A 25684-nucleotide genomic window follows, 5' to 3' on the forward strand; every position below is an offset into this window, starting at 1 on the left:
CGCTGGGTACGGGGTGCTTTCAGAGGGCTGTGACTCCTTTGCCTCTGGGAGGGATCTGATGTGTGGGCTGGTCACAGAAGATCATGGACCAGCCCCTCCCTGCCACTGGCTCAGGGCCTCTCAGTTCAGGCCAGAACCCTCTGTCCACCTCCCCCTTGTCAGTAAGTCCCTGGTGCTCCATCCTAAGCAGAGAAACACTAGAAAATTCAGAAACATATCAGTTTTATTTTCTGTTCTTAAAGCCAGAGGCAAACAAACGTAAGCATATCCTAGGTGACAGAACAACTACTTAGAACAGCCACACACCGGACCTCTCCCAGGATCAGGAGAATGTCCTCTCTCCCCAGCCCTGCTTCCTGTTTAACTTGGGACTCTTAACTGGAACTCAACTCTTCCCCAAAACATTTTAAATCCAAAAGACCAGCCAGGGGAACCCTCCCTCTCAGGGTCTGGCTCTGCAACTGAAGGCTGGGCAGCTGAAGGGCACCAGGAGGGCCTTGCTGGCGGCCCGGGCAGGCTTCCTGCTCTCCTTGGCACCTGCTGTTCCGGCGCCAGCAGACCCGGCCGCTGACGGGCCCTTCGTGCACGGGGCTTCTGCGCTCTCACCTTGAATTGGCACGGTCAAACCCAACAAACCACACAGGAACTCGCTAACCTGCTGGCGGGACGAACCCAGACTCAGCCCTCTGACAGCTGATGCCCAACTGCTCTCTCCCCAGGTGTGTCCTCGTTCTTGGGAAGTGGGTGGGGAGGCGGGTGGGGCAGCAGGGTAGGGCAGCAGCTGGAGAGAGGCTTTGAGGCGGGGGGGGGGCGGGGGGGGCCTCAAACGTCCTCAGCGGCAGAATCGCTCCAGCATACACTGGCGCGGGGCCGGGGAGGTCTCGGTGGACGAGAAGTACGGATGGGCAAGGGCGGCCTTGGCTGAGATCCGCCGGCTCGGGTCGTACTGCAGGAGTTGCTGTGGAGGAAGGTGGAGGTTGGGCCAGGGTGTGTCGGGGAGAGGAATTACCCTCCCAGGTCTCAGTGGGAGGGCCCCAAGCCCCAAAGCAGCTGCCTTCAAACTCAGAACCACAGGAAGCCACTGCCTCCCAGCTTGTGAGCCAGTTCTGGATAGTCCAGGAATCTGAGGACATGGACTTTGCTTTGGTCCAGCCCTGTTGAGTCACCTCAGTCTCCTTCAGGCTACTAAGTACTAAGGATGAGTCAGTGTCTCCCCCTCCTAATGGAAGTTCCCAGGCTCCAGCCTACTTCCAGTTGAGACAGACTTCTCTCTAGGTATTAGGAAGAGGGAGCCAAACCTGTCCAGGGGGCATATCGAGGGTGGGGCAGAAATTCAAAATCTCTAAACCCAGTCAGGCTGGGGAAGGACCCCCTGCCTTGGAGTAGCCTCGGTTGGAGTCCACACCGTCCTGCTGGCACTGTGTACACACACACAGTCCTCTGGAGAGCGGGACACACAGCCTGGAGATGAACATACTGCCATGCCTTCCTCTGACCCAACACGAGACTAAAGAGAGAAACGTGCTCCGAGTCTTAGTGAACAGAAAGGATGGCTCTACTTGGGCCAGGCAAGGGGTCAAGATCGGGCAACAGGAAGGGTGAGTGAGGACTGTGGCAGGGGCCGAGGCATCAGGAAGCAGCATACTCTGAACAGCCATGTGTGAAGCATAACCACTGAGGCAGTGGGTGGTGTGGACCCTGCCTGGGAAAGCTTATAGCTTAGATGGTGTAATGATGTCCACAGGAGAAGATCACCAAACACAAGGCAGCTGAGAAAAAGGGCACGTATCACAGCATAAAAACAAAGCTAACTAGAAAAGAGAAGTTTTAAAAGGGAAGGTGAACATTGGACTGATCGAGGGAGAGGCCTCCAGGTGGAACAATCAGTACACACAGGGACAAGCCAACTGTGTACAGAGGTCAGAAAAGAGACCAGCTCGGACTCAGAAGGAGCCAGGGTTACATAAGAGGCTGGATGACAAAAGGGACGCTTCTGGCAACAGCAGCAGCTGGTGCTGGGAGGCCTGTCTTGCCCTCCCCTGCTGCCCACCCGTACCTACCGTGAGCAGGTCCTTGCCCTCTGGCTCCAGACTGGGCACAATCTCCTCCAGCCCCTTCCTGGTCCACTTGGGGAAGCTGCCCTTGTAGTCAGGCAGCTGGGTGACTCCTGGCCATATGGCTTCACTGGGTGTCCCCAGGGTCCGAAAGATACGAAAGAGCTGGTCAATCTCAGAGTCGCCAGGAAACAGGGCTCTGCGGGTCACCTGGAATGGGGAAGGGGAGAAGGTGTGGGGGCTACTCCCTCATCATCCAGAATCCAGTACCAGGTAAGAGGCCAGACCAGGGAGGCAGCTTCAAGATATCTTTCCCAGGGCTGTGCTGAAAATCTTGGCCTTTCCTGGAAAAAGACCTGTTTCCTCAGTCCTTCAGCCAGTCCCAAACACCCCCAAATCCACTTCTAATTGGAGAATCAGAGCCCCCTGACCCCACCCCAGGAGGACCCTGCCCGTGGTCTCCCTGTGGCCACAAATGTCCCTCTCTCTACCATCTCTGCGAAGATGCAACCAATGCTCCAGACATCCACAGCTGTCGAATAGAATTTGCTGCCCAAGAGGATCTCGGGCGCACGATACCAGAGTGTCACCACCTGCGGAGGCAAGAAAACAGCATCATTCAGGGTGGCCGAGTGCTCGGGGTGACATCCCTTCTCTTGCCTTCATCCCACGGTACCTCGTGGGTGTAGGTGCGTAGGGGCACCCCGAAGGCTCGAGCCAGTCCAAAGTCAGCCAGCTTGATGGCACCCAACTCATTGATGAGCAGATTCTGGGGCTTCAGGTCTCGGTGGATGACCCGATGGGAGTGGCAGAAGTTCACCCCCTGCAGCAGCTGGAAGAGGTAGCTCTGGAACAACGAGCACGGGAAGGAGCCGGCTGAGTGGATGTGCGGCTGGCCGAGTGGGGCTTGCCGGCGCTCCGCATCCTTCCCCCATACCTTGACTAAGTGCAGGGGGAGCTCGGAGGCCGGGGTGGAGTCCATGTACTTCTTCAGGTCCTGGCTGAGGAACTCAAACACCAGGTAAAGCTTCTTTTCGCTGTGCACCACGTCCAGCAGCCTGGCCGGGCAATGCCTGTCAGGACATGGCTCCCAGCCAGACGGGGACAGGCCCACTTCCCTGCTTCTTCCCCAGCTCACCTGACAATGTTGGGGTGCTTAAGCTCTTTGAGTAGAGAGATCTCCCTGATGGCGGTGCTTGGGACACCCTCAGTCTCCCTATGGGAGAGGAGGGTACAGAAATGGAGGCAGGAGCTGAGAAGGGCACTTCTGCTCCCGGGGTGTCAACTGTGTTCCTTATTCCATAAGGATGGCCCACCCCCCAGTGACGGGGTGCTGTGCTTCTGGGCACATGCTCCTCACCCCCAGGGGCCAAGGGCAAAACCTGGCCAAGGGGAGGCTGTGTGGCCCCTCTGTGGCCGCCCCCGTGTAACTGGGCAGCACTGGGAAAAGGAGTTGAATGCAAAACTCTGAGGGGAGGGACAGACGGGGGAGCTTCCAGGGCTGTGGGTACCCCCTGGGAGAGAGGGGGTCTCAGATGCCGTCTCCACACTCACAAATCCAGCCTGATCTTTTTGAGGGCCACGAGCTGGCCTGTCTCCTTGTTCTTGGCCTTGTACACCACCCCATAGGTGCCCTCTCCGACCTTCTCCACCTTCTGGAACACATCCATGTCCGCAGAGCTGCCCTGGAAACAGATGCTGCCTGGGGCGTTCGCCCCCATGCCCAGCACCCCTGCTTCCCCCCCAGCCTCCATGGCACCCCCCGCCCAGCCCCCACCCAGGCCCCCCAGGCTCCTGTGGCCCCCAAGGCTCATCACACTGCTCTGCCCGCCAGGCCGCCCAGGCCGAGCCCCTGGCTCCCGCCCTCCACCCTAGCCGCAGCCCCCAGCCCTCCCTGGGAACCTGGCTGGGAGCCGGCTGCCCCTCACCCAGCCCAGGCCAGGCAGGAACCCCAGGTCCCAGGAAGCAGCTGCCCCTGAGCCCAGCTACGGAGTGCAGGAGGGCCCAAACTTCCATGGCTGAGCCCCCGCCTCTGCCCAGCCAGGCCCAGGCCTTGGGGGCGGAAGGCTGCCCAGAAGGGCTGCCCAGGGGGCTGGGGTCAGCTCAGGGCAGAGGTCAGGGGTCGGGAAGGGCTTCTAGAGAAGCCATAGTTCCACCCTAGGCCACAGGGCCAGGGCGAGGGGCTGGGCCCGGCCTGTTTGGAGACGCTCGGCCTCCTGTGAGGGCAGAACCTTAGCAGGAGGGGCCCCCCTGCCTCCTGGGCACCCAACGTGTGCTTGGGCACCCCCAGAACCTTTCCCTCAGGCCCCCAGCCCAGAATTCACCGGAAACCCTGCGCTCCTGCAGCCTCACTGCCTGGGAGGCTGCCCCCCTGCTGCTCTGAGGCTCCCCCTCCTGGCCCCTGCCGGCGCTGCACCACATGCACACACTGCACTGTCACACCACCAGGGCTTTATTCACATGGACCTTCTGGAACCCTCCATGAGCCCACGCGAGGCCCAGCCTCCAGCACCCCAGGGCCCGGCCTCGGCGGGGCTATAGGTGTCAGGTCCCGGTGCCTGATCTCTAGAATCTCATTTCTGGGACAATTCCAATGAACAACCCGCCCCTCTTCTCTCCAGCTCCAAAGGCTGGCACTCCGGGAACTTCCTGCGACTTCTGCAGCAGCTCTGGCATCTCCAGTGCAGGTAGGAGGTGCTGGGGCCGGGGTGGGGGTGGGGGTCACCAGGAGTCGCCATTTTCTACTGACTGCTGTCCCTCTCTTGCCGGTACATCCTCTGCTCCCGGATGGCTTGTTCTAACAAGGGTAGATTCGTTCCTTCCACACAAGTCAGCACCCGGGCCTTCACCACGGAGCCTCCATCTGAAAGACAAAGACACCAGGGCATTAGCAGTGTCAGCCACACACTCTGCAGACGCATCCCAGCATCTACCCTCGACCTGTTCTCTGTCTTGAGTTTTCACAGAAGAGTCTGACAGGTCACAGCTAAGAAGGATGGTTTATGGGGATGCTGGCAATTTGTCTACTTGGGCCTCAGAACTGCGTCACACATGCCTGGAACTTAAGGGGTAGCCTGAAAATTCCACTTCTCCAGGGAGGAGGCCCAGAAAGACATAGCCTCTACTTCCCTCTTTTGTCATCTTAATTCCTGCCACTTCTCTGTAGGTCCCAAGTGCCCAGAGTTGAGGAGGAGTCTCAGTCACCATCCTAGTTCTCCATTTGTACCAAGGGAAGGGCCCCTTGGCATCCTGGGGCCCATGGGCATTGGAAATTGAGGCCAAGAGAACTCTACTTTTAATCAATCCAAGGGGAGAGTCTGGCTTTATAGGGGCAAGTCACCCCACCCTGGACAAGGGGCTGGGGACGCCACTAGCAGATGTTGGGTGACCTGATGGAAAGGTTCGTCAATGTTCAGGTGACACCAAACAGGAAAGATATCTGGGGTTTGCCCTAATAGGGTTTTGTGTGTTTGCTTTTGTTTCTGTTTTCACTATGTTCTCTCTGCTCTCTGGGCAGGTCAATGAGTCCAGAGTCCTAGGACATTACCCTGTCTTCTTTCGATGCCGTTTTGAGTTAGAGGCTCTCTCTGGTTAAAGTCTATGCCTCGCCTCCCCTCCAGTCTAGGCCACTTTACTGCTTTAACACAGCCTGGGGGCAGAACTCAGAGTGTCGGACTGTCTAGATTCCAGCCTTCAACACAGGAAGATGAACTAGTCTGAAACACAAAGTTGCCTAAACTTTATTTGGCACTGAAAGGCCCAGACCTCTTCCTGTGACACATGTGGCCCTGAACAGTTTTCACAGAGCAGCTGCCCGTGTTCAGGACGACACAGGGAGAGCAGGGACCAAATCAGAGAGCTTGAGTTCGCAGCTAAAAATCTCAAAGTACGCGTGTAGGTCAAATATTTCCAAAGTTCCTGTATGATGACTTTCTTAGTTATTTGACTTAATTTCACAGAACTTTCCTCACAGGAACACCTGTTAGCTCCTTCCTCCCCTCAGCCTGGGGAAACCCTCCCTTCGAGATACAGAGTGTGGAATGTGTCGTTTCTCCCTGTGAATGGAAAAAAAAAGTTTTAAAGATGGAAGTGAGCTTTAGAAATATGATGATCAGAAGGAAAACTGGGCAATTCTGTTAGTCCATCTGCAAAAGGTCTGTGTAAATGGAATAAAAGAACAGCATCTGCAGACATGCTGCAGGGGAGGGAGCAAGGAGCTTCTGAACCCGGCAGCTAGAGAAATCTTCATTTCAGGGAATTTCTTCTTGTAAAGATGAAGAACTTTCAGTAAAGGAGGAGCGGCAGATATAAGAGCAGTTAGAAGGCAGCAGGTCGCCGTGTGAGGAGGAGAGAAGGAAGGGGTGTTACGGAGCACAGACCTTCTTTTAGGAAGTTTGACTGTGACAGGAAGGAGGGTCATAGCTAGGTAGGGACACAGAGCTGAAGCTGACCTTATTAGTGTTACTATTATTTTAATAGAGAAGAGGCCTGAGTGCTTTAGATGCTAATAGGGATGAACAGGTGGCAACAGGTTAAGGATTCAGCTGAGAAAGCAAAGCCCCTGCAGGAGGGCCAGCGTGCATCACAGCACAGGGGCTGCGGCCCAGGCAAGGCAGAAGGGGCCTTCCTCCCTCCCAGACTGGAGGAAAGGAGTTACTGATTTTAGGAGGACGGACTGCTGCTGTGGCCTCAGTTTCTCCTGGGATGTATGAGGTGAGGTAATTTGCTGGAAAGGACAGGGGAGGTGGTGATGGAGGAGTCCTGGGTGACAGGTGAATGCCTGGAAGAGCTGCTGCAGATGGGGAAGGAGAGATGGGGAGGGGAGATTGGCCAGGACACATGGAAGGGTTTCTAGGCAGCCTGTTGGGCCCCGATGAGATGAGAGACCTCGAAACCACTGTGCTAGGGATCCCCGGAGCTCTGTGAACTTTCTCCATCAACAGGCGGCTGGGACCTGAGGGTGGAAGTTGAGATTTCATCAGGGAGGAGGGATGGAAGGCCAGGGGCCGGAACTTCTGTCAGAAAAGTAGTTGAACCGATAGTGAGGTCCAGCTGGAGGGGAGAGAAGGTGGGAGAAAACGGCAGAGTTCAAAGTCTAGGGGCCTGCTGGGTGACGAGGCAGAGGGCAGAAAGATACTGAGGGCGGAACCACCTGGTTTCAGGTGGCAGGGTTGGGACAGTTCTGGGTGTGGGAAGCAGCGCTGGGGCAGAGGTGCCCGATGGCAGAACCGGTCACTGCAGAAGAGGGAGGAGTGCAGTGACAAACTTGCAGAGCCGGTAGGATTCCGGCCCCACGTCTGGTTTCTGTGATCTGCAGGGCTTGGGAGGCACCACGTGGGAGGGTGGGAGGGGAACCACTGGGGGTGTGGGGGTCCAGGTTACAGGCAAGTCTCACAGGAAGGTGGCTTGAGGATGGAGGAGCAAAGGTTCAAAAGGACACAAAACAGCAGTCAGGTGGACAAAAACCACAACAGGTGGGATTTATGGTGAGCGCTCAGAGGCAGCCTCTTGCTGTAGGTGAGTAACCTGCAGCCTGGGATTCCATGCAGGACCCCGGGGCAGAGCTGGAGAGAGGCTGTGTCCCCGCCATCTTCACCTTAATCCACCTTAATCGTGGACAGAACGCCCTCAGTCCTCTGCTTGGTGTCCCAGCCAGCTAGCAGTTTGAGCACATGGCTGGCATTTCTTCTCCTTTGTGTGCAAAAATTTCAGCATGATGAGTTGCGGCTTGTCGGTCCAGAACTGCCAGCCTTGCCACAGGGCAGGATCCGTGTCTGGTTGCCCTTTGTGTCTCCAGAGGACTTTGGGCCTGTCCGGGGACCAGACATGCCACCCCAGGTGGGAGGTCAGCGGCCACTTGCAAGCTCAGCCCGCACTCTGCCCTCCCTCCTCATCATGGTCTTTCCTTCCTCCTGTCGGCTGCAAATGATGTGCATGTATTTTTTTACAAATTAGAAACTTGATGGGAACAATTTTTAAGATAGAAAAAAATATAGAATGTGATGAAAATATTGAGTAGCAGTAAACTAACCAGAGCCTAGGAAGAATGCTGCTGATCTGAGGCTTGATTATTGAGTTCAATTTTTTTTTGCGAGGTGGGCAAGAGTACTTCAGAGCGGTACTGTCTGTGCCTTCCCCCTGCCTCACAACAGAGGGACGCAGTCGATCGGTCAGCTTTTTGTAATGTTTGGTCCATCGGGTGGGGCAGGCCTGGTCCCCACAACGCAACATTCCCAGCGAGCTTCCACCTAATGGTTTTAGCAGCCGGCGATAATGATCGTTTGCCTGGATTTATTATTTCCTCAGGGCTTTTAAAGTGGTAACTTTGGAGTGCAATCATTTCTCCCTGCATTTATTCACTGGGATTCTCCTCTAAAGAACCTGCCCTCATCCAACCATTTGGTGTCCCTGAAATACAATCCATTCAGAAAAAAGGCAGGATAAACTCAAGGGAAGGAGCACGTTTAATGCAACCAGGAGGAAGCAGTCAGCTAATTCTGGACCCAAGTTCTCCAATAAATGGCATTTAAAAAAACAAAGGAAAAAAGGAAGCCAGAACTGTTATTGGGATGTGTAACTCAAATGCAGTGTATGGACATTTTTTTGCATCTTGCTTTTTTTTTTGAGGAGGGAGGTAGTTAGGTTTATTTTAATGGAGGTCCTGGGGATTGAACCAGAACCTCATGCATGCTAAGCACACTCTACCACTCAGCTATGCCCTCCCCTCTTGCTTTTAAATGAACCAAAATTGTAAAAAGCTATTTGGGGGGTAAGGGGAGCATGAACACATACAAGGTATGTATTAGATTATATTAAAGAACAGCTATTAATTTTGTTGGCCATGATTGTGGTATCATTAGAGATACATATTGAGGTATTTATGGGTAAATGAAACATCAGATTTGCTTTAACGTACACCAGCAAAATAAGTAAGTAAATGTGAGCGGTGATGACACAGAACTGGGGAATGTGGGTCATGCAGAATCCAGGTGGTGAGTACGTGGTGGGTCAATCCACCATTCCATATATATGCATGTTTGATCTGAAAACATTAAATTAAAAAAACTGTATGTGCTGAATTTATACTTAAGTTTTTTCCATTTTTCTTCCCACAAATAATTCTGAATGTCCACTCCGGGTCCTGCCCTGGTCTTGGCCCACTGTCCCATCTTAGTTTCAACCCTTATCTGCATCTGTAATCAGGCCTTTGAGTTCCAGATGCTGGGCAGTCAGTGCCCGAGAGCCTCCAGGACTCACTGTGGGGGCAGGAGTGTGGGACAGAGCATCAGGTGATCTGGGCTGCAGTCACAGTGGAAATCATTTCTTCATAGGCCCTTTGTACCTGTTTGCACCCATCCGCCCCATATCTCTCTCAAATCAATTATGAGGGCAGGAACTCTGAGCTCAAAGGCTTAAGCCTGAATAAAGATTAACTTTTATTAAATGAGATATAATTAAAATAAGCCCCATTTAATTACTTTTTCCTAGTGCCTTTCATCTAGAGTTAAAATTCACTGCCACTGAAAGTAGGTTGGTAGTGTAAATCAGGAAACATAAATATTCTTATCCTTTAATGCAGTAATTCTACTTTTAGGAAACTACTTTAAAGAAATAATCAGAAAATGGACAAAGATTAGTACATGAGGCTATTAACTGCAGCGTGTTAATTTTTTTTTTTAATCTTTCTTTTTTTATGGAGGTACTGGGGATTGAACCCAGGACCTCAGGGCATGCTAAGCACACACTCTGCCACCACCCATTTTTAATATGTATCTAGACAGATAGATATTTTTAAACTTTTTTCCCCCTCTGGCTATAAAGCAATACGTTTTCAATGTAAAATGCTAATAAAAGTATATGGAATCTCACAATCCCATCACCCAGAAATAATTATTATTAACATTTTGGTAAATAATACTTCAAAATTTTATGCATACAAAAATGTTTACTTAGCCAAAAATGAGAGCATGTGAAACACAGTTTTGTACATTGCTTTTTCTTTAGTAAGATGCTGTGAACATCTTTTCATGTCAATTGATATACATTTATAACACTTTTAATGGCTGTATTAAATTCTCCTGACTGAATATCCCATGGTTTCTTTAACCAATAACTGTACAGTGTACTTGTAAGAGCAAAAGACGGGAGAAATACAAACATCTAATGGTTGTGTGAATTAGAGTACACATCTAATCTATAAAATATTACAGAGCCATTAAATACTGTGTCTAGAAAAATTTAAAGACACAGGGAAATGCTTACACTATATGTATGTATGTATCACATTACATAATGTTAAACCAAAATAGCCAGATACAACACTGTATAGTATGGCATCAGCCGTGTGAAGGACAATGGCACAGAGACGGCCAGAGAGGGAGGCAAAGGATCAGACAACCTAGGTTTTTGTTTGTTTTTGGTTTTTTGTTTGGTTTTCCAGGCTACCTAGGTTTTAAAGAGCAATCTTCAACCTTTGATGCCACAGAGATTCTCCCAGGTTGCTTTGGTTCCTTCCCTTGTGTTTCATTTCTCTTAACCTAACTTCCTGGCTTGTTATTCCAGCCCCATGCTCTCTGAGCCTTGGTTTTCTCATCTATGAAATAGCCCTAAGACAACTCAGATTAAGGGCTGGTGAGCAGATTCAAAGAGACCTAGGACCAGGCCTGGCATGGTACAGACCTTTAGGAATTAGTGATTTCTCTCTCCCCTTTCTCGCTTCCCTGTGCCAGATCTGCTGTGAGTGCAATCATGTGTTTTCCATGAGTCCCTGAAATCGGGGGCTGACGTGGAAAAAATGTTAACCTCAAAGAGGGACTCCTGTTGGGTCAGAAGCCAGGCCCAGGCACCCAAAAGACTGCCCCACTGAGGACCCAGAGTGAAAAAGGGTGTGTGAGGCCAAGACTTACCCCTCTGGTGCTCGAGCTCCCCAAGGACAGTGTAGAGAGAGCCCACCTGGGCTTGGAACGGTTCCACCAACTTGGTACAGACGAGGATCTGGTGCTGGTCAGATCCGTGCTGAGCCGTAAGGGTCACCCGGGACTGGGTCATGTCATAGCTGTGCAACCTGGAGGCCAGGGAAAATGGGATCATGTTTATCTGCAGACAGAGCCACCACAAAGTTCAAAAGGCTCTGCAAGGCCAGTAAGTCCATAGGAAAATGTGCACCCTCACTTGAACCAGAGAAATTTAAATGGCAGCAACAGAAAATGTTTTTTTTCAGTCTACATAACTGAGATATAAATCACACGCATTAAAAGGCACCTGTTCAATGAGTGCTGATGAAAGTACATGCCGTGCAACCACACAGCAGTCAAGCTTTGGTACATTTCCATCACCCCGAAGGTTCCCTTGTGCCCCTTTGAACTCAGTCTGCCCATCGCCCACCCCAGGCAACCACTGATCTGCCTTTGGTCTCCATAGATGAGTTTTCCTACTCAAGCACCTCATATAAGTAGAATCATAACAGCACATATTTTTCTGTATCTATCTTATTTCATTCCACATAAAGGTTTTTGAGGCCCATTTATGTTGTTGGGTAAATCAGTAGTTTGTTCCTTTTTGTTGCTCAGTAGCACTCTGTTGAATGGATAAACAAATTATCATTATCCACTCACCAGCTAATCTGGTCTGCTTCCAGATGTCATTATGAATAAACAGGTATGAACTTTAACATACAAGTGTTTTCATTTCTCTTGGGTGAATACCCAAGTGGAATTTCTGGGTCATATGGTCAATCTGTCTGTTTAAAGGAAACCGCCAAATTGCTCTTCAAAGTGGTTGTGCCGTTTTACTTTCCTACCAGTAAGTAACGTATGAGGGGTTCTAGTTATTCCACACCGTTCTCGGCACTTGATATGGTCAGTCTTTTTAATTTTAGCCACCGTAGTGGGCATGAAATACTCTATCATTGTGGTTTTAATTTGCATTTCCCTAATGACTCATCATGTTGAAAAAAATTTCATGAGCTTATCTGCCATCTGTGTATCTTCTTGGGCTGTGTCTGTTCAAATATTGTGTGTTTCTGTGTGTTCAAATCTTTTACCCATTTTAATTTTGGGGAGGCAGGGTAATTAGGCTTGTTTATTTACTTTTAGAGGTGGTGCTGGGGATTGAGCCCAGAACCTTGTGCATGCTAAGCATGTGCTCTAGTGTTTGAGCTATATCCTCCCCCATTTTAAAACTGAGTTCTTTGTTTTCCTATTATTGAGTTGTATGAGTCCTTTGTATATTCTAGATACAAATCATTTGTTGAACGTACATAATATATAATATACACACACTTATTTCCTCCCAGTTTGTGGCTTGCCTCTTAATCTTTTTTTTTTTTTAATTTTTATTTTTTTGGGTTTTTTTGAGGAGGGTACGTAATTAGGTTTATTTACTTATTTATTTTTAATGGAGGTACTGGGGATCAAACCCAGGACTTCATGCATGCTAAGCAGACACTCTACCACTGAGCTATACCCTCAGCCCTGCCTTTTAATCTTCTTAATGGTAACTTTTCATGAAAAGCTTTTAATTTTGTTGAAGTCCACTTTATTCATTATTTTTCTTTCATGGTTTTTGCTTTCTGAGTCTAAGAAATCTTTGCCTACCTCAAGGTTGTGAAGATTTTCTCCTGCTTTCTTTTGAACATTTTATAGTTTTAGCTTGTACATCTATAATCCAGTTCAAATGATTTTCGTGTGTATGTGCTGTGGGGTGGGGATCAAGGTTTTTTTTCACCCCCGTAAGAATATTCAGTAGTTCCCGCACCACTTGTTGAAATGACTGTCTTTTCCCCACTCAATTATACTGATGTCTGTTGAAAATTAATATATTTGGGTTAAATAAAAAGACTGTGGTTGGGGTCGGGGGTATAGCTCAGTTGGTGGAGCGCACGCTGAGCATGCACAAGGTACTTGGTTTGATTCTCAGTACTTCCATGTGAAAAAGAAAAAGGAAAAAAAAAGAAAAAGACTGTGGTTAAATGATGGTATATCTACACGCGATGAAATAAAGTGGATCTATTTAAAGTGATGATACTGATCTACATATTTGGCCTGGAACTAGGTCTACTGTACACACTTCAATGGTACCATAATAGGATCTTAGCTAGGTTACAGTATTTCTATATGTACGTGTGTATGTGTGTGTGTGTGTGTGTGTGACTCTAAGATGGTCCCAGTGATGCTTATCCCCCTGGTATTCACATCCTTGTGTAGTCCCCCTGTCACCCGGACCAGCAGTGACCTGTGTAACCAACAGAACTTTGCAGAAATGTAACTTCCTAGAGGTTAGGTCATTGACATTGTGGCTTTCTCTCTGCTCTCTCTGTTTAATCACTCGTTCTGAGGAAAGCCAGCTGCTGTGTTATGAAGACCCTCAAGCAGCCATGTAGAAAAATCTGCGTTGTGAGGAACTGAGCCTTCTTGACAGCAGGCAGCAAAAACTGCGAAACATGTGAATGAGTGACCTTAGAAGCAGACCCTCCAGGCCCAGGCCTGCCTTCAGATGTTGGCAGCCCTGGCCAACATCTTGACTGCAATCTTAAAAGTGAATCTGAACCAGATCCACCCAGCTAAGCCACTCTCAAATTCTGAGCCACAGTGAGTATGAAAAAATAAGCATTTATTATCATTTTAAGACACTAAATTTTGAGGTGATTTGTTACACAGCAATAGGTGACTAACACAGTATATATGTATATACATATATTGTGTGTATATACACCCACCCACATATACGTATATACATACACTGCACACATGAGAAAGTGTATAATCACCAAAAGGTTAGCAGTGGGTGGTTGTCCAGACAGTGGGATTGTAGGTGACTTTTTTCTTGATTTCTTTACACCCTTATGGATTACCTACAGTTTTTACAATGAATACATATTAATTTTTTAGCATTTTAAAATAATTAGATAAAATTATAGTAAGACTTTTAAAATTTTAAATAATTAAAAAAATGTATAAAACATAATAAATTTAAAATAAAATAGAAGGTGAAGGTGTAGCTCAGCAGTAGAGTGCATGCTGAGCATGCCTGAGGTACTAGGTTCAATCCCCAATACCTCCATTAAAAAAATGAATAACCTAATTACCTCCCCTACAAAAATATGAAAAACATAATAAATTAATTAAATGAAATAAAATTAAATATAAAAAAATTTAAATAATTTTAAAAATAAATTAAAATGGGGGGAGGGCATAGCTCAAGCGGTAGAGTGCATGCTTAGCATGCATGAAGTTCTGGGTTCAATCCCCAGTACTTCCCCTAAGAATAAATAAATAAATAAGCCTAATAACCTCCTCCCACACCCCCAAAATTAAAATATAAGCTTTAAAAATAATTTTTTTAAATATTTTAATTTTTAAAAAGACTTTTAATTTTTTAAACACCCCCCTACCATGTGAGAAAACAACCATTCTCACCTGCCGTATGTTCTCAGAGTGTCCCCATCAGGAACTTGGCCGGCACTGACCTCCCAGGGGAGGTAATAGATCCCAGGTTTGGGTAGCATCGTTGCTCCTGTAACCAGGTTGAGATGGAAAGTTGAGACGGATTTTTGAAGAGCCCTGACAAACCAAGCTAACCACCAGATGGAGATTAATAGACGCCCGAGACCAGCAACATCTGAAAAGCTAGTCCCAGGGGTGGTGTTTTAAAACTTTTATAGATTTTTTTGATAGATTATGCATTCACATCTTTTAAAGAACAAAACAATATACTAAAGATCTATGTGGAGATGTACTGTTCCCACTCCAATTCCCATGTAGCCCATTCCCTTCCTTTTTTTTTTTTTAATTGAAGTACAGTCAATTACAATGTGTCAATTTCTGGTGTACAGCACAATGTCCCAGTCATGTATATACATACATATATTTGTTTTCATATTTTTTCATTAAAGTTTATTACAAGGTACTGAACATAGTTCCCTGTGCTATACAGAAAAAAAACTTTTTTAAAATCTATTTTATATATAGGGGCTAACATTTTTAAATTTCAAACTCCCAAATTTATCCATTCCCACCCCCCCCCATTCCCTTCCTGATCCCTTAAAGCAGGGGTCCGTAAAAAGGCAGACAGTAACATATGATCTCTGTCACGACCACTCGGCTTTGCCATTATAGGAGGAAAACTCTCACAAACAATACGTACCGGATGAGCATACCTTATTTCCTTCAGACTTCATTTACAAAAACAAGTAATGAGCTGGATTGGCCTAATGTTCGCCAACTCCTGCCCAAGAGGAAATCATTCTCACAAATTTCTGTTTACTCTTTCATAATGCAAATAAAACCAAACAGGAGTATATATTAATTTTCCCTCTATAGTATACATATTATTCTTATTTTTTTTCATTTACTATATTTGACACTCTTTCATAGTTGTACATTAAGGGAGTCTTCATGTTTTTTAAAATAAACTTTTTATTTTAGAATAGTTTGAATATATTTTTAAAAAACTATAAAGATAGTACAGAGGATTCCTATATACATCACACCCAGTTTTCCTTATAATTAATATCTTACATTTGTTACAATTAATAAACCTGTATCAATATGTTATTTTAACTGAACTCCATACTTGATTTGGATTTCATCGGTTTTCCCCTGACATTCCCTTTCTGCTCCAGGATCTTCTCCAGGATTCCAAATTACATTTACTTATCATGTCTCCTTAAGCTCCTCTGGCTGTGACAGTTTCTCAGACTTCCCATGTTTTTTGATGACCTTGACAGCTTTGAGGTATATTGCTCAAGTATTTTGCAGAATGACCTTCAATTTGGGTTTGTCTGATGTTTCTCCACAGTTAGACTGTGGTGATATGTTTATGTTAATCATTAAAAAAAAGAAAAATAGAAGTCTGGTTAAGTAAGTTAAATGTAATAACAATGCAATGGAACATTCAGCGGGCTTTTTAAGAAGATGAGGCATTAAAGGTACTTATAGGACAAGATCTCTAAGGTATACTGTCGGGGAAAAAAGTAAGGAGCAGGTGTGTACACATAATATGTAGCTTTCTGTGCACGCATGTGTGAGAAAGAACATGCCAGAACAAGAGGAGCCATGTGTGGAAAATGTTAGAGCACTGGAGAATGCAGGAATAATTGTTCAATGACAAAGGAATCCGGAAGGTGATTCTGGTTGAAGGATTTCAACTATTTCTGGGTAGGACAAGCAAGTGGTGATATGAACAAAGAAAACGGTAATTAAATAACCTTAAGTAAGATCCTCACAGAAACCAAATGACATAGCTCAAGTCCACAAGTTTAATGTAACCTAGAATCTTGCACAATTGTTTGCAATATTCCCTAATGAAGAGGTCACTGGGCAGGGCTGTTCATTTCACTATAGCGTGCCCAGAACAAGTTTGGCCAGTGCAGTGCAGAAGCAACTGGCCAAAGCCCAGTCTTCTTCCTCTGAGTGCAGAGGTCCCTCATTGCTGCAACCAGGAGCAGAGCCATCTGATCACCAGAAGACAGCCCCCTGATCATCTCTGGCATGAGAGGGAAGCAAAAAACAAAACAAAACCCCAAAAAACAGCCAAGAGAAGAAAAAAATGTAGTGGTTGCGGTTTTGGCTAACTGGGACAATCCTATCCAATCCAGCAAACCGCTGAAACTTCAGAATCTTTTTTACAGTAATTTTTCTACTCTTAAGTACCACATATAAGTTAAGCTATAAGTAACTATGCCATTAAACTTATTTTTATTTTTTTAAAGTACCACGCAGTAGCACTGACTATTCGGCAGAGGTATACTCTTGTAAATTTTAACCTCAATTTCTTCTGCAAACAAAAGTTGCTATGTGTTTATTAAGACAGTTCTGTTAATTTGAATAAGCATAACTGGGGAGAGGGTATAGCTCAGTGGCAGAGTGCGTGCTTAGCATGCATGAGGTCCTGGGTTCAATCCTTAGTACCTCCATTAAAAATAAATAAATAAGTAAATAAACCTAATTACCTCCCCCCTAAAAAAAATTCAGATAAATAAGTATAGCTGACACGACAAATCATTATCCATATATTATTACCCATTCATTTCTGAGAAGATATTCTAGGATTAGGCTTCTCTTGTGACTCAACTGGATTTCAGATACTCTCTTTACAAAGTCTGAGTAATGCTACGACCTGTACTTTGTTCGAGCCTTGCCTTTTCAGTCCCCAAGGTGAAATATCCACTTCTGGGAAGAAAAATCCATGACAGGAAACAAGAGATATATTCTCTTTTTTAGCAACTGGGATGATTGAAAATACTGTCCAGTAAGAATGGTGAACCAATCTTGATTGCTTCTTTCATTTTTTTCTGAAGCAACTGCCAAGATTTCTCTAGCAGGATCGAAAACTCAGACAAGTAACACTTGGTTTGTAACTTCCATGCCCCACTCTCCCAGCACCTCTGCACGGTCACCAACCCATTAAACATTTATTAGTGTTTTTAAAGTTACATAGCTGTAGCGTAGCCTAGATTACACAACGGATCTTCAACATGAAAACTCAAGTTATGCCACAAGATTTGAACTATAGCTTCAAAAGATCCTATCACATGGGAATTATTACAAATTTTAAATGTAATTTCAACAAAATGAATTTTACAGTTACCAGATAAAATGGTTACTTTACGATGCCTTTAGAAGTTTTGCAATCACCAGAGGAAAAATGAATTCAGGGAAGAATTATCAATGGATGCTGAAAGTCTTGGGTAAAAATTTGATGAAGAACATGATATTTACATGGTCTCAACACTATCTCCCCCCAAATTACTTATTAATTAAAAGGAGAAAAACAGTCCACTTCACAGTGAAGAAAATTAGCAAATACAGCCTTCATGTACCTCCTGGATGTGATGCACTGAGAAGGATACATTTTTCTCTGTGATATTCCTGTAAAAAGTGCATAATCTGAATCTAATTACGAAGAAATATCAGACAAATCTGAATTGAGGGACAGTCTACAAAACAACTGCTTTGTATACTCTAAAAGTAACAAAGTTGCAGAAGATGAAGAAATTGCCCCAGTTAAATGAGGCTCAAAGTGATAGAACAACTGTTATGGGCGGAATTGCGTCCCCTCTAAAAAAGATACATTTAAGTCCTAACCCCCAGGACCTCAGAATGTGACTTTATCTAGAGACAGAATCTTTGCAGAGATAACTAAGTTAAATGAGGTCATTAGGGTGGACCCTAATCCAATATGATTAGTGTCCTTATGAAAAGGGGAACGTTTGGACAGACAGACATACACACATGGAGAAGGCCAGGTGAAGATGAAGGTAAAGATTGGGGTGACATGCATACAAGCCAAGGAACACCAAAGATAGCCAGAAAACTATCAGAAGCTAAGAGAGAGGCATGGAACAGATTCTCACTCACCTAGAGCCCTGGAAGGAACTAACCCTGTTCACACCTTAACCTTGGACTTCTGGCCTCCAGAACTAAGAGACAACAGACTTCTGTTGTTTAAGACACCCACTCTGTGATGCTCTGTCATGGCAGTTCTAGCAAACTAACACAACTAAACAGAATTTCTGATCCTGGATTGGATCTTAGTTGGGAGAAAAAATTATGATAAAGGACTTTATTGGACAATAGTAAGTCCACAAAAAGGTTTATAGATTAGGTAATAGTATTGTATTAATGTTAAATTTCCTTAATTTGATCATTTCTGACTTCCTCTTCTCTTTGTCCATTTAGGTGGGTCCTTGGGAGGGAGAGGAAACAGGCACAAGAAGAAGAGGTTTTGGGGAGTTGGGGGGGAGGGTAATTAGGTGTATTTACTTATTTATTTTTATTTAATGGAGGTACTGGGGATCAAACCCAGGACCTCATGCATGGTAAGCAGACACTCTACCACTGACCTATAGCTTCAGCCCCCTTTTTTGCTTTTAGGAATATTATTATTTATTGAATGGATGAATATATTCATGAAGAAGAGAGTGAAAACCCAAACCATCTACCCCCACACTCAGCCTGGACACACAGAACCCAAACCACATCTTATTGCCCACATTAACTTGACTCTATGATGCTACGTCTTCATTAACATTTTTTACTCTTCCTTGATCCAGTCCAGGCAAATGGTTTGAACATCAACAGCCAGTCTGCTCACTGAGATTATCTGAATTCCCTTGCCTTACTGCTTCCACCAATTTCTGACTGTTGTGCAATGGTTTGTACCCAATCCTAAACAAACCCTGAACTGAAAGAACCATCTTAAATAGAACTTACAATTCTCAACAAATTCTAGCCTTAATTCTGAGGCATGGCCAAAGCTTTGCCAAGTAGTAGTCACCCTTACCTGTATAGGCAATCAACTCAAATTTGTTTTATCAACAGACTATGCTAGTGATATCTGGAGAGCCAGCTTTTAACAAGAGGAATACATAGCAGCTAAATAGTTTAATGCCTGAGGGAATTAGAAAAAGCATCAGTTAACCAGTTAACCAGTGACTTGCCCTGGTACACTGGAGCCTGAGACAAAAGGAACAATCAGTAATAATGATCCTGTCTCTATTTAAAATTTTGGCATTTTATTCATCGTGGATTTTCCTGCATTTTGATTTTTTAAATGTTTTATTAAAATAATAATCTTGATTAGTTTTTGGCGCTCCTTTTATTGTCTGTGTTACTAAAAATTGATGCAATAGGAAACTGACTACTATGTGTAGTTTTTAAAAAAAACAGGATTTGTATGTTGTTTAAAGTTACAAAGGAAAATGAGAGCTAAAGGAGACGTGTAGTATGCCATAGGTTCATTACCATGGCATGAAGTCAAAAGGTAACTAAAATGGGCAAATCAAGAAACAGCATGTAAGTATTTCACTTAGCAATTTTTTTAGTAATCAAAACTAAAAACACAGATGGTTAAAATCGGCTGCCTCTGAGGATGGGGAACTTTTTCTTTTCACTACAAATCTTCCTATACCAGGTGTTTTTTCAAGTGTTCTTTTACTACTTTGAAGACGACGATAATTGTGAAAACAAAGTCTGGATTCCAAGACCTCTTAACACACTCAGGTCCATCTCAAAGTACACACCCACCCCATTAACAGGCAGGCGCACACGCAATCCCACACCCAGCTCCCCGCAGTCCAGGCCTCTGGCAGCAAAGATGCCATTATCTGAACAAAAGATAGCCTGAGACATTCGCCGTGCGACCTTTGTCCTCGTTCTTTTTTTCTCCAACCTTCGAGGGTTGCGGGAAACCCTACGGCCCGCCCCCTAGCAACTCCGCGCGGTCCACACGTTCACCGCCCCCAGCCCGCGAGTCTCCTCCTATCCCCTCTCATTTCCGGGGAGGCCTTAGCGCGCGGACCCGGAAGCGGCGGGGAGGGCGGGTCCATGGCGCAGGCGCCGTCCTCCTCAGCCTCGTCCCGCCCCTTCCCAATCCCTGGCCAACCTGTCCCGGCGTCCGGGGCCTTAAGTTCCCTCTTTCCGCCTGGCGTGGTCACGTCACGAGGGAGGGCGGGTTACCAGGAGCGCTTCGCTTTGCCCCCAAGGCAATTTCTTGAGCTTCTTTTGGGGTCCCCTTCCCGGGGAGCTGCTCTGGCGGCCACCTGGCCGACAGCAGGCGACTCGCCCTCCCCAGCACCCCCACCGGCGCCGCCTCCGCCTCGGCCGCGGGCTATCACGCGCGGAGGGGTCGCGGTGAAGGAGAAGGGCTGGGCCGGAGAGGGCCGGGGCGGGCCGAGGCGAGCGGGGGCGGGGACTCGCGCTGCCCTGGGGTGGCTCTTAGGGCCCGGCTCGCGCTGGCGGTGCAGACAGTCGTGGTCGCTGCAGCAGCCCCCGCCGTCTTCGCCTCGTCGGTCTCCCCTGCTTCTGCTGGCCGTCACCATGAACCAGGACCTGCGGAAGGAGCGGGCCGCCGCCAGCTTCAACCCGGAGCTGCTCACGCACGTCCTGGACGGCAGCCCCGAGAACACCCGGCGCCGCCGAGAGATTGGTGAGGGCGGCGAGCAGGGCTTCCTTCCTTCCCCGAGCAAAGCTGGAGACTCCCTCTGGGAGGAATCGGGGGGCCCTGTGGGGCGTAGGCCGCAGCCTCTGGCCCAGCTTTAGGGGAGATGGGACTCCCGTTTCCAGGGGCGGCTTGTGGCCGGGAAGGGAGGCGCGCCCATCTCGAGGAGAAATCTGTGCCCAAGTACTGAAACCAGCTGTGATCCAGGGAGCTGTAACGGAACCCTGAATTTCTGTCTTCCTCTTGATACCCTTTAACTCCCCTCTAGAGAACTTGATTCTGAAAGACCCAGACTTCCAGCATGAAGACTTGAACTTCCTCACTCGTAGCCAGCGTTATGAAGTGGCTGTTAGGAAGAGCGCCACCACGGTGGAGAAGATGAGGAAGTTTGGCATCGCAGACCCTGATGAAATCATGTGGTTTAAAAAGTAGGTATGCCTTAGCTTAGATCAAGTGCCTAAGCCCAGACTTTAAATCCGCAATCTGTGGTGGCCTTTTTCATCGTGTTTGGTGTTTGAAGACTCAAATTGGCATGTTTTTACACCATTTTAAAGTTACGTGTATGTGGAAAATGTTTACCTTTGCATTTAAGCTTTTTAAAGGCTTAAGTGACGTTTGTAGAAGGCTTTCATTGGAGATGCTGTAATTTTCATTCTCCAGAATTATACAGATTCGATCCAGACGTCTTAGTTTTGAATGATTTAAATGCAGAATGACTTTGCTCTTTGTAAGAAGGAGGCCTGCCAAACCCTGCCTGAATTCGGAAAGATTTTTTTCCGTTGCAAAAACCAAACACTTAAGTGTTCTGGAGCAGTAACAGATTGTATTTTCATATGGTAATATAGATCTTGCGTCTAAAATAATGGAAAATGTGGGTAAGTGAAGAAGAACTTTATTCAAACCTCAGAATCAATGTAAAGTATTCTAAGAACCTAGCATTGTTGAATCTGGTGACAGTGTTTAAAAGGCTCTCATGTGCGTGTGAGACCTCGTAAAAACATACCTTAGTCCTACTGCTGAAAAGAGTATGTCCTTTTTTCAGACCATCTGCTTTTTGTTCTGTTTTTTAATTAGAAATAAAACACTTTTTTTTTTTGCCTTTATCTAAATAAACACTGTAAGAGTACGTGATCTTAGTACTCGATTTCCTTTGGCCTCTAGCATATCTTAGGCTTCTCATTGATTCCTGGACATTTCCTGTTTTAGGTGTCTACATTTTAGAAAAATTCCAATATTTCCATCAATAAAGAGTAAATGAGGGGGGAGGGTGTAACTCAATGGTAGAGTACATACCTAGCTTGCATGCGGTCCTGGGTTCAATCCCTAGTACCTCCATTAAAATTAAATAAATAAATAAATAAACAAACAAACAAACAAACAAACTGAATACCCTCCTGCAAAAAAAAAACCAACAAACAAAAACAAGAATAAATAATATGAATGGTGTATATTAAAGAGCCATTAAAAAATGAAACATGTTACAAGTTCTGCATTTATGTAGCAATAGTCATTGCTCCCTTTTACTACTGCCTCTAAGACATTTGGTATCTGTTTTCAATTTAAGCAGGTTATTACTGTCAAGAGGAAATGATTTACTCTGACCCTTAGGACCACACTCAGAATTCCTTTCCATTTTACTTGTAAAAATAGGATTTATTTTTAGTAGCCCAAATCAGAATATTTACTAACTTCTGAATGCTTTTTTTTTTTTTCAAGTTTGTAACTCAGGGCTGTAAGGATGTTGAGGTAGAGTAACTCCTAGTGGATTCTGTTTCTGATTGACCTGAGTTGGTTTTGTGAACTTTAAAAATTAGTGTGATTTTACTCTTCCTTAAAACATGAAAGAGAAGGTGTGGGGTTTTGTGGTTTTTTTACTTTCTTTTATTGCGTTACAGTCATTTTACAATGTTGTGTCAATTTCCAGTGTAGAACACAATTTTTCAGTTATACATGAACATACATAGAGGAGGTGTGTCTTGTTTTACCTTTAAGTGACTGATGCAGTGTTTCTGAGTTGCTTCGAAGATTACATAATCTATGGTGGTTCGTATTGTATAACGTGACTCTAGCGAAGTCACAGTGAATTAGAACAAAGTCCTCGCTGTGAGTTAAAGATCAGTGGACACCAACCAGCTGTTTTGTGTGTCATTTTTTATGACACAGACCTTGCTGTTTGAGAAATACAAAGTACAGACCTTGGGACACCCTTTGACATCCTTCCAGTATTTCTGGGATATGACAGGGATACCCACTTATGTTAGAGAAGGTGCTTGACCCTTAGTCTTGGCAGTTAGCTGAACGCCATCCATTGTCACTCACACCCAAGTTGTATGTATCACTAACCGTTAACACTGCTGTACCATTAATTGTGAGACGCATCAGATTTCTTAAATGCTAAAATTGCCGGGGAGGGAGAGAGGGATGCTGGAATTCATGAAATACAGTAATATTTCTCTTTCTGGGGATTTTGTGCATTTGTTGATCTCTTTTACATCCATTTCTCCTGTCACAAAGTAAAACTCATGAGACTCTTTTGACGTTGACTGAAATATTAGTCAAGTACTTTGAGATTTCTCAACTTGAGCAGTGAAGAACTCTTTTCTCTGTTCCTCGAGAAAATAAGACCTTGCTGTCTGGGGAATATAAAAGTTGTTTTTCTGATCTCCTCTCCTGTAATTTTGTCTTTTAACTACACTGTTTGCTATGAAGAAGCTATAAAATGTTCTTAAAAGTAATTTAAAATTCCAATGAGAACCAATCATGGTTTTTTTAATCGTCAGGTTTTTGTTTTTTGTTGTTGATCCTTTTTTCTATTTTTTATTTATTAAAAAGTTTATTTTGGGAAGGAGGTAATTAGGTTTATTTATTTATGTATTTATGTACTTATTTATTTTTAATGGAGGTACTGGGGATTGAACCCAGGACCTCATGCATGCTAAGCATGCGTTTTACCATTCAGCTATACCCTCCCCCAATCCTCCTTAATAAGTTTTTAAAGCTGGTTCCCTGAAAAGCATCTTCAGGAGGGGTTAAACATAACTTAAAAAGCAACCTCTCATGGTTTGTTCTTGAGTTGACTTGCAGGTGGCCTCAAAAAAGAACTCAGTATGTTTATTAAGAACATAAGTAATTGACAGTCTTTATTTTGTGTCACATATTTTTCCCTCTCAGCTTCCTAGAATTAATTATTTTGTGCCATCATTATATAAACCCAGAGCCTCCTCCGTTCCTTCAAGGGAATGGGAGTATCATATTTTGCCACTCCTTTCAGTACCTGAATTACTGCTTTTATTTCTCAGAAATACTTGTGGGTTCATTTCCTGTTTTAGTAAAGCATGGCTATTGGGAAGTGCTGTGGTGCCTGTACCTTTGAGAGACCAGCTTCCACATTTACCTCATTATCCTACTTAAGTGAGATGGGTGTGCTTTGTGAAGTGCAGCAGCAGGAAGTGGCGGCCAGTCCGAGCTACTTGGAAGCTAACTCACCACTTCAGTTGCTGTGCCTCCCCCCGCCCCCGCCTTCTCTCTGATCAGTTAAAATTAACATTTGATATTGGTGTAAAAATCATAGACCCTCAGGGTTAAAAAGCATTTTTGATGGTAGCTAGTCCAGGCAATCCTTAGAGGTTTGAATCTGTCCCCAGTACCCTTGAAAGGTGGGTTGGTTTCAGGGCCTCCCCAGAAGAGCACTGGCAGCCTACACCTTGTTGCCCTTAATTCATGGTCTTTTTGTTGTGTGGGTCAGGATAAACTGGTGCTTCCTAGCCACCCCTTGAAAAGTCATGAAGGTCAGTTACATAATACTTATTTTGTACCTTAAGCTCTTTATATAGACAGGAAAAAATGGACCCTTATAAAAGCTATAACACAGCGTAGCCAAGGCTGAGTAGTGTCTATAATGCATATTTTGACTATTTCACAAACTCTATGAGGAAACAGTTGAAGACTGAATTTCATTATGATTAGAGATCCCTTAATCTGCAATAATGTTCAAAGATCATTTGTGATAAATTTTTAACATGCTTGTATTACCTACTTACCCATCTCTAAGCTCTGAAGACCTACAGAGATTGTGCTATGACCCCGGGGTGTATATGTACCACCCTGGACATTTGCTTCAGTTACTAGGGAAAGATAGTTTAAATTATTATTCTTTAGGATGTTTTGTTAATAGCTCAACAGATAAGTGTTCCATAGAGTTCCTTTTGCTTTTCAAAACAAGTAAAACCTGAAAATAAAGCACAAACAAACACACTATCCCAAAAATCAAACCAACAAATAACACCCACAAAATAATAAGAGAGGTTTGAGGCTAAAACATGGGTAGAATTTGCTTCCCGGATTATGTATAAAACTCAGAATTCTGACCCTGAAATGACTAGGGGGAGAAGAGACACGGCTAGCTTCTGCTGTTGGTTTGTTGTTGTTTGTTTGTTTGTTTTAGGTAGTAAATGGTAACTATCACTCCTCATTTCATAAGAAGTTGGGTTAAACTTTCCTGACCTTCTCCCTGAGGGCCAAGGCTGTCTGGCAAGACAGGTGGCGACTGCAGTTCCCAGAGTGAGGCTGAGCTCCTTTTCTTTTCTCTCCCGTAGACTGCATTTGGTCAATTTTGTGGAACCCGTGGGCCTCAATTACTCCATGTTTATTCCCACCTTGCTGAATCAGGGCACCACTGCTCAGCAAGAGAA

At 45.4% G+C, this 25684-nt stretch overlaps 3 protein-coding genes across 8 annotated transcripts in view; 1 reads left to right on the top strand and 2 right to left on the bottom strand.

Annotated features, from left to right (window-relative positions):
* Nucleotides 1-205: 205 nt before the first annotated feature.
* On the bottom strand, nt 206-4439 carry CDK3 (cyclin dependent kinase 3). Of its 4 annotated transcripts, none has more exons than XM_032456802.1 (8): nt 3983-4439; nt 3609-3739; nt 3193-3270; nt 2992-3112; nt 2731-2901; nt 2546-2647; nt 2061-2264; nt 206-958 (listed from the first exon to the last, which is right to left on the bottom strand). In XM_032456802.1, exons 2-8 carry the CDS (start codon nt 3722-3724, stop codon nt 833-835), a joined length of 918 nt encoding a protein of 305 aa, XP_032312693.1. In that variant the 5' UTR covers nt 3725-3739; nt 3983-4439; the 3' UTR covers nt 206-832. The 4 variants fall into 4 exon arrangements, with proteins under 4 accessions (XP_032312693.1, XP_032312692.1, XP_032312695.1 ...); XM_032456801.1 differs by having other exon boundaries at nt 3957-4439; XM_032456804.1 differs by having other exon boundaries at nt 4379-4426.
* Nucleotides 4440-4488: 49 nt separating this feature from the next.
* On the bottom strand, nt 4489-20576 carry TEN1 (TEN1 subunit of CST complex). Its single transcript, XM_032456805.1, has 4 exons — nt 20439-20576; nt 14471-14567; nt 10961-11118; nt 4489-4917 (listed from the first exon to the last, which is right to left on the bottom strand). The coding sequence occupies exons 2-4, from the start codon at nt 14557-14559 to the stop codon at nt 4796-4798; spliced, it is 369 nt and encodes a 122-aa protein (XP_032312696.1). The 5' UTR covers nt 14560-14567; nt 20439-20576; the 3' UTR covers nt 4489-4795.
* A 213-nt stretch (nt 20577-20789) lies between these two features.
* The window catches only part of ACOX1 (acyl-CoA oxidase 1), a 23710-nt gene continuing 18815 nt past the window's right edge, over nt 20790-25684 (top strand). Inside the window, exons 1-3 of one of the 3 annotated variants that reach the window (XM_006176458.3) lie at nt 20844-20981; nt 21262-21421; nt 25589-25684. The exon at nt 25589-25684 is cut by the window's right edge and continues 65 nt beyond it. In XM_006176458.3, the coding sequence (XP_006176520.1) occupies nt 20873-20981; nt 21262-21421; nt 25589-25684 (365 nt within the window). In that variant the 5' untranslated portion in view covers nt 20844-20872. Of the gene's footprint in view, nt 20982-21261; nt 21422-25588 lie in introns of those variants that run through there. The other 2 variants (XM_006176457.3, XM_032456800.1) reach the window with 2 other exon arrangements.

Source organism: Camelus ferus, chromosome 16 (genome assembly GCF_009834535.1).
Source record: "Camelus ferus isolate YT-003-E chromosome 16, BCGSAC_Cfer_1.0, whole genome shotgun sequence".
NCBI lineage: Eukaryota > Metazoa > Chordata > Mammalia > Artiodactyla > Camelidae > Camelus > Camelus ferus.